The sequence below is a fragment of the Rhopilema esculentum genome, chromosome 10, assembly GCF_057945365.1.
Source record: "Rhopilema esculentum isolate cy_ngs chromosome 10, ASM5794536v1, whole genome shotgun sequence".
NCBI classification, from domain to species: domain Eukaryota; kingdom Metazoa; phylum Cnidaria; class Scyphozoa; order Rhizostomeae; family Rhizostomatidae; genus Rhopilema; species Rhopilema esculentum.
This window is the reverse complement of record NC_142824.1, coordinates 15,931,704-15,943,876: the sequence shown is the minus strand read 5'-3', so window position 1 is coordinate 15,943,876 and position 12,173 is coordinate 15,931,704. Positions and strand designations below refer to the sequence as shown.

At 35.8% G+C, this 12,173-nt stretch overlaps 1 protein-coding gene and 1 long non-coding RNA gene across 6 annotated transcripts in view; one reads left to right on the top strand and one right to left on the bottom strand.

The window, feature by feature from the left end:
* The window catches only part of LOC148959503 (uncharacterized), a 228,097-nt gene that overhangs the window by 83,037 nt on the left and 132,887 nt on the right, over nucleotides 1-12,173 (top strand). The gene's annotated exons all lie outside the window — the stretch shown is intronic.
* The window catches only part of LOC135684362 (WD repeat-containing protein 62), a 31,690-nt gene that overhangs the window by 15,782 nt on the left and 3,735 nt on the right, over nucleotides 1-12,173 (bottom strand). For all 5 annotated transcript variants that reach the window (XR_016144115.1, XM_089110418.1, XM_089110417.1 and 2 more), the window contains exons 2-25: nucleotides 11,077-11,168; nucleotides 10,588-10,650; nucleotides 10,270-10,327; nucleotides 9,526-9,621; nucleotides 9,041-9,118; nucleotides 8,698-8,736; nucleotides 7,967-8,065; nucleotides 7,419-7,601; nucleotides 6,919-6,989; nucleotides 6,707-6,796; nucleotides 5,731-5,806; nucleotides 5,476-5,589; nucleotides 4,935-5,037; nucleotides 4,645-4,688; nucleotides 4,478-4,544; nucleotides 4,078-4,174; nucleotides 3,701-3,792; nucleotides 3,278-3,403; nucleotides 3,036-3,106; nucleotides 2,804-2,895; nucleotides 2,542-2,580; nucleotides 1,918-1,993; nucleotides 1,650-1,761; nucleotides 1,318-1,381 (exon numbers count right to left, since the gene is read on the bottom strand). Coding sequence is in view for 4 of the 5 variants with exons in the window: in XM_089110418.1 (XP_088966544.1) it covers nucleotides 1,318-1,381; nucleotides 1,650-1,761; nucleotides 1,918-1,993; nucleotides 2,542-2,580; nucleotides 2,804-2,895; nucleotides 3,036-3,106; nucleotides 3,278-3,403; nucleotides 3,701-3,792; nucleotides 4,078-4,174; nucleotides 4,478-4,544; nucleotides 4,645-4,688; nucleotides 4,935-5,037; nucleotides 5,476-5,589; nucleotides 5,731-5,806; nucleotides 6,707-6,796; nucleotides 6,919-6,989; nucleotides 7,419-7,601; nucleotides 7,967-8,065; nucleotides 8,698-8,736; nucleotides 9,041-9,118; nucleotides 9,526-9,621; nucleotides 10,270-10,327; nucleotides 10,588-10,650; nucleotides 11,077-11,168 (2,042 nt within the window). In the remaining variant the exon portion in view is untranslated. The remainder of the gene's footprint in view (nucleotides 1-1,317; nucleotides 1,382-1,649; nucleotides 1,762-1,917; nucleotides 1,994-2,541; nucleotides 2,581-2,803; nucleotides 2,896-3,035; nucleotides 3,107-3,277; nucleotides 3,404-3,700; nucleotides 3,793-4,077; nucleotides 4,175-4,477; nucleotides 4,545-4,644; nucleotides 4,689-4,934; nucleotides 5,038-5,475; nucleotides 5,590-5,730; nucleotides 5,807-6,706; nucleotides 6,797-6,918; nucleotides 6,990-7,418; nucleotides 7,602-7,966; nucleotides 8,066-8,697; nucleotides 8,737-9,040; nucleotides 9,119-9,525; nucleotides 9,622-10,269; nucleotides 10,328-10,587; nucleotides 10,651-11,076; nucleotides 11,169-12,173) is intronic.

The window sequence follows — 12,173 nt, the reverse complement described above, 5'->3', positions numbered from 1 at the left end:
CAACAGTTATGACCCCAACAATAGGCAGCCATTGTTTATTGGAACGATAAATGGGACGATAAATGACCCCGACGACAGGCAGCCATTGTTTATTGGAACGATAAATGGAACGATAAATGACCCCGACGACAGGCAGCCATTGTTTATTGGAACGATAAATGGAACGATAAATGACCCCTACAAAAGGCAGCCATTGTTTTTGGAACGATAAATGGAACGATAAATGACCCCTACAACAGGCAGCCATTGTTTATTGGAATAATATGTAATAATATGAACAATCAGAGTACTGGTGCATCTGCTTTTGAGACATGCTGGCTTAAATTCAACGCCCCCAACGTTTCTTTGCATTGCTTTTGCAGGGGCTCACTATCTCTTAATCTATCAATGTTCAGATATCCTGCAATAATTATCAAACCGTTCCATTGAAAAATATGGGGAAATAAACTTTAGGCTTTACCCATCAATTCTCTGAACAACAACAGTTATGACCCCAACAATAGGCAGCCATTGTTTATTGGAACGATAAATGGGACGATAAATGACCCCGACGACAGGCAGCCATTGTTTATTGGAACGATAAATGGAACGATAAATGACCCCGACGACAGGCAGCCATTGTTTATTGGAACGATAAATGGAACGATAAATGACCCCTACAAAAGGCAGCCATTGTTTTTGGAACGATAAATGGAACGATAAATGACCCCTACAACAGGCAGCCATTGTTTATTGGAACGAAAAATGGAACGATAAATGACCCCTACAAAAGGCAGCCATTGTTTTTGGAACGATAAATGGAACGATAAATGACCCCGACGACAGGCAGCCATTGTTTATTGGAACGATAAATGGAACGATAAATGACCCCTATAACAGGCAGCCATTGTTTATTGGAACGATAAATGGAACGATAAATGACCCCGACGACAGGCAGCCATTGTTTATTGGAACGATAAATGGAACGATAAATGTTCCCTTGATGTTACCACCTACTGACTGTTTCCTATAACTTTTTCACTGATCTGAAATAGATACATGCTTAGGAAATAGTTACATGCTAATAGCATAGTAGGCTTGCAATAGATCGGGATTCAGTTTCCGAAAGAATTCCACACGCAAGCTATCTCATTTAAACTAGATGGAAACTGTAAGAAAAATTGGGTTCACCAGTCTCTTCCCGATTCCATTTTCTTGAAGGGCAGTTTGTATCGCCACAAACCTGGTTACTAGAGATTTGCCATAGCAATAATATTCACAATCTAAGATAGTTTAATCCAAAATGAATGTCAGAAAAAAGTTAAAAAGGTGACTTACTGGTCGCCGGAAACTGAGATCAGCCTCGTTCCATCCGCCGTGAACTTTAGTCCCGTAACAAGTTCTATGTAATGAAACATTGCAAGATGTGTAGAAGATGCTTTGAGAAATAGTTGGAATTTTTCATTTAGAATGTTAGAAAAATAAATGCTGTTGGATCATGTAAAGGTCTTATTACATTTGAGTAAATATCATTTCTGTATTTCACTTTCTATATTACTGGAGGATCTAATGGGGGATCCAACTAAAAATATTTCTTTCAAAAAAAGGAGTAGCACTTGAATTATTCAGCAACAGAATTTGTAAGGTTAGGTGCATAGCTAGTCGCCTACCTGAATGCCCATACATCACGGCGACGCATTCTCCCGCCTCAAAGTCATAAATGTTGACTGATTTATCTGAGCAGCTGGTCGCAGCGTACACCCCTGACGGATCCAATTGAATCTACAACGGCAAATGGACTTGTTGCACATTACAATTCATTAGGATGCATATCAATGTCGAGACATATGAAGCAAGAATTACGGTAATCTAAAATGAAACACACACGCGCGCACAGAGCGAGGTTGTGCAAGCAACGTAAAGAAAAGAGATCCATACTTTTATCAGAGTGCCATCCTCACTGACGGCACCTTTGTAGCAGTGAGTCTGTTTGGCAGCCTGAATGTCATAGACCCTGGAAGAAATAGCATAATATTAAAATTGAAGCAAAGTGTCGTTTTCCCGGATAACAGACTCTGAAAGGACCAAAATGGCAAAACAATGAACAATTTCGCAAACTCTGGTAACCTTAGAAGAAATTACGAGCAGGGGCGGACACTTGGTGAAATATTTGGGGGGCAAGCCTATTGTTTTAATAAGATGACGTCACATTTCCCATTGTTTCAGAACAAAAGATCATTGTTCTCTAAAGTATTGGGGGGGGGGGGTCGCCCCCAAGTGTCCGCCACTGATTACGAGGTACTATAGAAAAGGTTTGCTGTGAGGAATAAAATCCGCACGATGACTACACGAGAAACGAATATTTTCAACATTTTTCTCTTGACATTGTGTTATGCTGTTCTCGTGTCATTCTTCACAAGAAACAACTAATGATTTAAAATATATTACTACAAATATATTTTAAGTAGACAGTATAGAACACAAAGAGCCCACTGATTTTCCTGGCAGATCAATTGAAAAAAGAACAAAGACAAAATAACATTTTCATTGCTTTTTACACACCTGACATTACGGTCCTGTCCACATGTGGTCGCCAACTTCCTAAATTTAGAAACATCAATTTTAAAGACAAGAAAAAAGTTTCATTTATATTTGGACGAGTAGGGGACAACATCAGATAAAAACCGTTTTAAACATTTTGGAGTTTTGATTTGAAGTCAAGAAATTAGTCATAATCATGCTTAATGGATAAATCCACAAGAAAAGAACAGGTTTAGCAGCAAAGTGAACAGTGGTTCATTCTCTAAGAAACTGTCACTCAAACCTGGTAGGGTCTACATCCATGTCATATAGGGTTGCTTTTCCAATGGCGATGGTGTTTTCTCGCACGAACTGCATTGCTTTACCATCCTCAACCTGCCAAAGTAAGCCAATCTATGTAAGCAAATCATAACTGTACTTTGCTATCACAAGTACTAGAAATTTTCTACAAAGGTGTAAAAATAAAAAGAAGTCAGATTACTGTTAATAATTTAATCAAACAAAAGGAATACTACCTTTTGAGCAGTGTGGAGCATGATGTGTTTATCAGCACCGCAGCTCAGCAACTGGAAAACGCCTTCGTCGTCTGAAAAACAAAATTCGACTTTTCATTGTAAACAAAAAAAGATGTTCGCTAGTGGCTACGTATATTACTAACAGTGAAGAATATAAAAAAGTTGCATCAACTCTCAATTATTAACGAAAATTTTGTTACCATGATCAATAAAACCTGAAGACAATCAGATGAGAAACTTACAGTTCATCCGCACTGCAGTTACTGAAGAGGCGTGGTCGTCAATCGTTTGAATCAACGCGAAATCTTTATCAATGTCGAAAATATGTATCAGCCTATCACGGCTTGAGGTCGCAAGGAGTCGGTAGCCTAAAAATATTAACAATCGGAACGTCACTAACAATGGAAAGGGGAACACGAGCTTCAATTAACTGCTTCCTTTTGTGAAATAAATGCTCCAAAGACACGGAACATTAAACTAAGGTAACATTATCAAATTAAACACAAACATTTTAAACAAGGAAGATATAAATCTCAATCTAAAAATTTCAGGAAATAAAGAAAAAATAAACATGTAAAGAGTCAGCATCAGTTCAACGAAAGCAAATTCAAAAGAAAACAAACATTTTCTGTTATCTTTGCTATGCAAATAATTAACATTTGTACCTGATTTCGGATCTGAAAACTCCACGCACAAGATTTCCGCTTCGTGGGCTTCAATTTTCATTATTTCGTCAACAAACTGCAAGTCATAAACCCTGCAAGCCAAAAAGAACAAGTTTAGCGAACGTCACCTATTAAAATACAGTACCGATTTTCTCTTTCGGAGCACTTCTTCAATGGAGCTTTAAAAGATGTTTTTGACGGGAGCTCTGTAGCCTACTACTGTTCGTTTATAAAAATAGACAGAAAGCCAATAAAAGCAATTCTATTAGAAGTAGCTGATGTTTTATTTTCATTTCTTCAGAGTTGATGTTCATTTGCAACCTTTTCATGGCAGTTGTAAAAAGCATCAACGACACGATTTGAAATTGATTGCTTGCCTCAAATTGCCAGATCTATCGCCAGCAGCTAAGAGTTGTCCGTCCGGACTAATTTGAAGGCAGCGGACACCAGTTTTCATGTCTGAAGACGTGGTCACTACAAAACAAGAGGAGAAGGGTGAAATATTTGAGTCGATGAATCCAAAAATAAAAAACCCAAAGATTGAAAAATTCTTGTTTAACAAGTCAAAATATTTTCTATTTAATGAAAAAATTGCTTGTGGTTAAAAATTAGATGAAATATGTAAGATGCAGGATGTTAATTATCAGTAAAAAGAACGGATATGACTCTCTTAAGTAATTAAATCTGATACTAATTTATCATATTAAATTAGATATTTCACCACGAAATATAATCTTTATATAAAGTGAAAATAAAAAGACAGAAAAATTGATTCACCTGGAATTGAAGAAATGTCTTGAATGTTGGCAAGATCCTCGTCAGTGTAAATGATTTTAAGCAGCTCCTGAACATGAAATATGAAACAACATTGGTAATCAATCAAAGAATGGTCAGACAAAATGAAGCGGACTTAGCCAAAATAAACATAAATGAATAAACTTTACTTTGCTGTAGATATTTCTTGGAAAGGTGCTGTTCATTGAAATTCCTGTAAAAAAAATTAAGAAAAATCTTAGCGAAGTTCGTTATATGGCTACAAGATGATAACATAAAGCGTAGATCAGAGCCATTCAAACACGGCTGGCTTGACATATTCACTAACTAAAGCAAGCGACGAGGCCAGTGCGGAATCACGACGAAAAAAAGATGATACACAGGACAACTACATTTCAACTATGATCAATGAAGAACTCACTTAACACGATAAAATGATAAACTATAATGATAAATTCACCTGTCTCGATGTTCCAGACCCTTATTGTATCATCAGAGGAGCAAGTTAAAAAGGATCCACTTGGAAGACAAGGGTGCAAATCCTCGCGCATTACAGGATACGTCTGAAGAGTGAATATTGCAAGCTTACCATAAAACAAATCAAATATATCTTGATGTAATAATTTTTCTTGTTCACAAAGGTTGATTTGTCCAGTAAATAAAACTACTGTTATCAATCAAAGACCTCTAAAAGCATTCCAAAACTTTACCTAAACTTTACCAAAACCATCGATCAAAAACCACTGTGTCTGAAACCGTGTCAGAAAACCAAAACTGCTCTGAAAGTTTCAAGCGTTAAAAAATCTAAAATGATTGACAAGACGACGAATTTATAAGCGAAACTTCACATGGGCTTAGTATTCCTGAAAGGACGATGGTAGGAATATTGAGGGTATGAGGGTGTGAAGCAACTCCAGATGTTACTTCCAACCTAGTTACTTTCATATGTTACTTTCAAGAGGGTTTCTTTGGAATGGCCGTGCGAAAATTGTGGTACTCACCTCCACGCCCCAAATACAGGCGCTGTGATAGAGAAATGAACACGCTTTACCAACTTTTTTTACATCTTGAATGTCCCAGACGTAAAGACTGTGGTCATTGTATATACAAGACAACTAAATAAAAAGAAATCATAGCTTAATGGAAAAGGAAATGTAAGTCAGCTTCACTAAAATATGGTATATACGTTGGTAATAAAATCGAAGGAAATTTCGTGATTACACTGAACAAGAAACGAGAGGATATTTTGAACGAACCTTATCGTTGTCATTATCAAGGGCAAGAGAGACGACATCCGGGTGTTTGACGTTTGTGTCTTTTGCCACCATATGACTGGAAATAGAAGCAACTCGTGAATGGTGTTGGTAAGGATATCTTTTTGTAAACAATGCCGTCAGTTAATGCAAAAAACTATAATTTCCTTTCCGTTAAGTTCCGTTAAAATAATACTGAGATTTGCAATTATGCAGATGATATACCATCTTTGCGTGTGGTTCAGATCTGGGTTCAATCTTAGAATAACTTCAAGGGGATGCCACTTTGTTCTTTCTTTGGTTTGAAGATAACCAATTAAAGATGAAAAAGGATAAAAGTAATTTGCTTGTTTTCGGGAATAAAGATGATTTTACCTAAAGCCAGGACAAAGTTATATGGCATTAATACTATCGGGTTTGTTCGTCAAAAATTATCGCAGACTCTGCCAAGAAAAATTAGTGTCCCAATCATTAGCGAATTTTAAAATAAATAAAGTCCATCAAAACTTTTGATTGAAGCTGTGATTTGTGTAAAAATTTTATTTGAAATTTAGGTTTTTGTAATTAGACTTTGTATATATTTTGTATAGTCCGTTTTCATAAGCTGAACGCTATTGTTTCTGCCAACTTTAAATAATTGTTTATAATTATCATTATTATATTGTTATGTGATAAATCAAATAATTACATACGCCAAAAACGTGAAATGAAGAATATACAGGAAAAGGCGGACATGAACAATCCGGAGAGCTACCATGTTTTACTTGATGTCATATTTCTAGGAGAGAGTTCCCTGACCCTATGCGACCTGTGATTCGTTGATGCAGTCAAAAAACTCCTTGACATGTATGACACGAGGATAATCGGATTATCCGAACCGGATCCTTCACCTTCGCCCAGGAAAATACATATACATATATTACGCTCTATATCATATATACTATATATATATATACCATTTTCCATTTCATTAAATTACCTTGCATCAAGACCTGCCGCAACATCAACACCTAGAAAATGCGGCTTTGGCAAAGATGAAACGAAGTGCATGGTAGTTGGATGAAAGACCCTAAAAGAACAAGAATATTTCACGCATACAAGAAAGATGAAACTATAAAGAACCGAAATAGACTCGTAACGAAATATTATAAATAAGTAGATAAACAGTATAATGACTTAACGATTGAATACCTGATAATGCCATCAGTGCAACCACAAAACAGGTATTTTTCATTGACGACAATCGAGTTGGCACCTGAAGACTGAACCAAATCACTAGGTAAATTTTACAATCGCAACGCAAAGTCGCCTAATTAGTTTCACACATCAGCACATGATAAATTTTTCTCCTGAATCTTTATAAAACATAACTTTTTGATTGCTACCCACAATCATTGCATGATAAGACGATTTAAATCGGTTAAATTCACACTACTGTATTGATTTTTATCAAAGCTAGTTCATCTTCCCTTCTATCGGATGCTTCGTTTTCATTAAAAATTGCCCTATAACACGAAACGTAGATTATTTATGAATCTAAATCTGCCCACCAGTTGCAAAAATCCATTCGCAGTTTCTGGAAAAATACTTAACAGCTACTTTGAAATAGAACATGCACCCTACACAGCCGGGTAATTCTATAAAAACACCAGGAATGACGTCACATCACGACATTAAAGTAGACCACTCACCCGAAGTTCAACCCATCGATCCAGAATACGCTTTTCGTTGAAGGAGCATAGCAAACCAGATTTGGTGACTGCGTACGTATTTGACGAATTATCCCCGATTCCACAAGCTACGTCACAAAAACAGTTGTTGCGAAGGTCTCCCAGAATACCAGATCTTCCAGCGACTGGAGTTGGTACATTTGACTTAATGGTGAGGAAGACAACAAAATCAAGTCTCGGATTTATGAGAATTTCGAGGAGCATAATGGAGGGATAAATTAATATTGTTAGTAGGGTCAGCTTCAGTAAATATTGGAAAGGAGCTCATGAGTGTAAGGAACCTTGGTAAGAAGAGACGTGTGAATACAGCCAGCAAAACAGCAAAAAGCAACTGATCATGAATACCCTCAGCAAAATTATATTAACTTCCTTCCGTCCGACAGAAAATGTTTAATAGAGGTTATCAATTTGTGCGTTGCCTGTATGTTGCCTGTATTAAGAGTAGCGATTAGGACGAACAGTGGCTAGCTTCACTTAAATTTGATGATTTTACACAAAACTGCTGATACCTTTGGCTCAACTTCTGTGTCAAAGTACCAAAATTTCACGTGCCTGTTACCAACAGTGACAAAATGGCTCCCATTTTCGGCAAAAGAAACACTCCGAACCTGTAATTACAATAACACAAAATGCTACTGAATGATGTTTTAACAACAACATGAAAAATCCACGCCACTTATCCGTTCAAAACGAACATTACTCTGATGTTCTAAACTCATAAGAGTGTCAGACAAAAAGATGAAGTGTGTATTAAGTGTTTAGTTTTCCCAATGTCATTTTTTTCAAATTTTACCTACAAATCGCAATTATAATTTAATTTTGCGACACTAACATTTCAAAAATCAAAGATGGCTTTATATAAACACTGTAAAAATTTACGAATAGAACCAATGTTTTCTTTTTCACATACTTTTTCTCTCAATCCTAAATCTTCACGGAATGGTTCTCATTTAACAACGTGTAAACAGCACTCTTTCAATGGGGTGATCATATTGTCTCACGCCAATCTAACACCAAGTCGTCATCATGTTTTGTTTTTTCAATGTTTAATGAATAATACATACAGCTCGTAGTTGAGAAAAAGTATCAGAAAATGATAAATTGTCCGCGATATATATGTATGACTGCATTTCGGATAAAGAAGACAGGACGGGCGTCTACAGACCCATTGCATGAGCTTTTCCTAAATGCCTCTGCCTTCATAAATAACAAACGTCCTACAAAAAGAGACGATGATTACCTTGCATCCTATCTTATTGCAAGCGACCTTGGACCCAGTCTAAAACAAATCGAGAGAAATTAGAAAATACAACAATCAAATCTGAGACCATAGTTTAGGATATCTACTTGAGATGCAATTCATCTACTTGTATTTTAAATGATCTGAACCCCTCTTTGATTCAGGCAATCTTCTATAGAAATACGATTGATATCAATTTGCGTAAAAATGATTTATTCATGTTACCACCGATAATGAGGGTTTCAGAATCTCTTTATCTAATAGAAACGGAGATAAAAACCGGTACAATTGAATTGAATTCCCGTAATTTCTATAATCAATAAAATATAAAAAGCAACTTTACCCTCCAGTTCCAGACATTAACCATCATGTCATGCTGATCTCCAATGGAAACCAGATACTTCAAGTTTGGTGAAAATGCCTGAATGAAAAAAACGTAATAAAATCCATAGAAAGCCGTCAGCTCAGTTTTCAACAAGATTTTCAACAAGCAAACAATGTACCTGTCGCTTATCAAACCAAATGCAGCGCAATGGATCAACATGTTAGGAAATTAGTTCCTCTTAACCAGAAAACAGCTACACTTCTGTTAAAGAGCAGTTTCATGTCAACTTTATCAAACTACTTCATTTCTACCATGAAATTAAAAAACCAAAGGAACTGTTGTTCAAACACTGGAATTTTTGCTCAAAACGGCACTCAAATGGGTTAAGTGCTTAAGCTTAAAATGGTTATGGATTAAACGAGCGAAAGGAAACTGTTTCGAAAGTCCTCTAAGAGAGATGATGCTACACAAATTTACCAAAAAAATAGCTGCGAAAAACGTACCACGCAATTAATGCTGAATTTGTGTCCATTCAGCTCAGCAACCTGATTAATCGTTTCTCCCAATTCCCAGACACGAACACGAGGATTGTGGCCGCTCTGAAGGATACAAAGTCATTAAAACCTCACAATTAGGGAAACACAAGAACAGAGTTTAACTGCTTGATCAATCAGCTAGCATCAAAACAATTATAAAATTAACCATCAAACTGTTTTGTGTATAATTCAAATGCTCACAGCAAGAAAAACACAAGAAGATCTAGCATAAATATCTCTATGTTTTCATCCAGATCTTTTGCATTCGACGCCTAGTCACCGCTAGCGTTTTTAAGAAACGTCTAAGGAAGACACTTTTTTAGGCTCAGCGAACACTTTTCATTTAAATCACCCTATCTTTAAAAGACCACAAAACTTGTCCATTGAAATTTAGACAACGTATGTTCAGTAAGACCATATTTGCTCAAGCTCGTTTACAGGAAATATGGGAAAATACTAGCAACGGCTCTCTGCAGAAACTTTTCGTCTGAGGAAAAACTTTTTAATTGAAAGAAATGCTCGGATATTTCGGAGGTTGCATTGAAAGAAACGACTGTTTAGGATTAAATTCAAAATTTCCATTGGTAATGGGTCTTATAGCGTTTTACAATGTCACAGTTCTTTTTCTTTTTCAATATATATAATTAACAAATTTTACAAGCAGTTAGGACAGAAAAACAAATGAATAAATATGCATAAAGAGATAAAAACCTCTCCAGAAGCGAGATATTTTCCATCGCTTGAAAACGCTAATGCTGTCAAGGTTTTCCTACAAGATATGCAATTAACCATTCGACATTACAAAAGCTCTACATGATATGATCACAGACAAAGTGGCAAAAGGAAACAAGTTGATCCATCATTCTAGTATGTGTTGTAGAAGTCTTTCAAGCAATCAATCAATTGTAACGAAAAATGTCTTACTTTTCAGGGTTAAAAATGTATGGCTGTAAGTTTGCAACCTTTTTAAGGACAATTGTAACGGACAATTTAAGGACAAAAAATCAATTGTAACGAAAGATGTCTTACTTTTCAGGATTAAAAATGTGAGACTGTGAGTTCGTCCGTGAATTAAACAAAACAATGACACATCTACAAAAAAACCAGTAATGTTTATAAAAAAAAGGCAGAATATAAAGCCTAAAGAGCCAAATCACCTGAATGTTTTCTTCAATTAGGTAACCTTATACTGAACTGATAATACCAACATATAAAGTCCAACAATAAGGAGAACAAAAGCTTATGCTTTGCTACTTTGAGATTAGGAAGTCATTTTAAGACTCCTGTACCTGATGGATAAAAGAGGTTGACTAAAAATTTAAAATTAGAAATGTTCTTTGACTTATTTGCTATTTGAAGTTGATTACTACAAATATTAAAACCCACTTTGTATAAAAATCCTCTCTTTTTATTTCAATGTATACATAAAAAAGAAACGGGAATAAAATATAAAATAGTAGCAGGAGGACAAAAACAAAACAGCAAATAGAAAATAAGGAAAATCAAGTTCATTCTCACCCAGCAGGATATGCAAGCATGCCATTGTAAGGATTGCATGTTAAACCATTGGTATTTGAAGAGGTCAAGCCAAGCACACGTTCCAGACTCACCTACAGCAAATAAATCATGAAAATCTTTGCTATGGATACAAGCTGAGGTTCACTTTATCCTTGATAGTAAGTTTATCAGTTCTTTGTTCATTTGTAGGATTCTTTTCGAGATTGGAATTTAAAGAGCATTGATAGATGTCAAAATGGAAGATGAAGAACAAACCACAAAAAGTCGAGAATGGGCAAAACCGCATTACTATGAGGATCATATGTGATTCTGTTCAATCATAGTCAATTGAAAAGCACTGGTCTGGAAAGCTGGCAAATATAAAAAAACTTGCTTGGGTAATTCTATGTCAGCAGCTAACTCTAAAGGTTTTTCAAGTAATGCATTTTTTAGATTTATTAACATCATGTTTCATGACATAAATCAGCCACTTTGAATTTACATTTCTTGATTATCTTCAATTTGAAAATGCTCTAGCTCCACAAATTCACCCAGATACGTTTTATGGAATGGGGAATCCAAAATGGCATCAAAACACCCCCTGTTCAACCGTTTTTTAGCTATTCACAAATCCATATGTTTTTACCATATCGCAAATAACTTGAAAAAAGATCGTGTGACAGGGTAGATTTTTGGAGATGGTTTTACATACATCAAACTTTAATTGTTCCAAAGTTCGATTTAAGTTCTCTTTTTATGCTCTTATAGTAAAGGAACAAAGACAAGTACTTTTCCGGACCTCTCATATTAGCCTGCGTGCAAACTCTGTTGACAAAATTGAAAATAGGAGAAAAAGTAGAGTCTGGGAAGCTGAGCTGACTTTCTTGTTCACAGGTTCCTCAAAATCAAGGAACCAAATTTGAATGGTTGGAGGAATGAATAGGATCAGGATAATAGAATAGGTCTGTTTGTTCTTTTGAACAACTAAAATTACAGAAAAACATTGCACGCTAATGGAGTTGTTGTTCTAGTGCTTAGAATAAAATGTTGATGTCAGCAAACAAGAATAGCGGCTCTGTTGCGCAGACTCTACTTTATCTTTTCTTTTAAATTTCCGA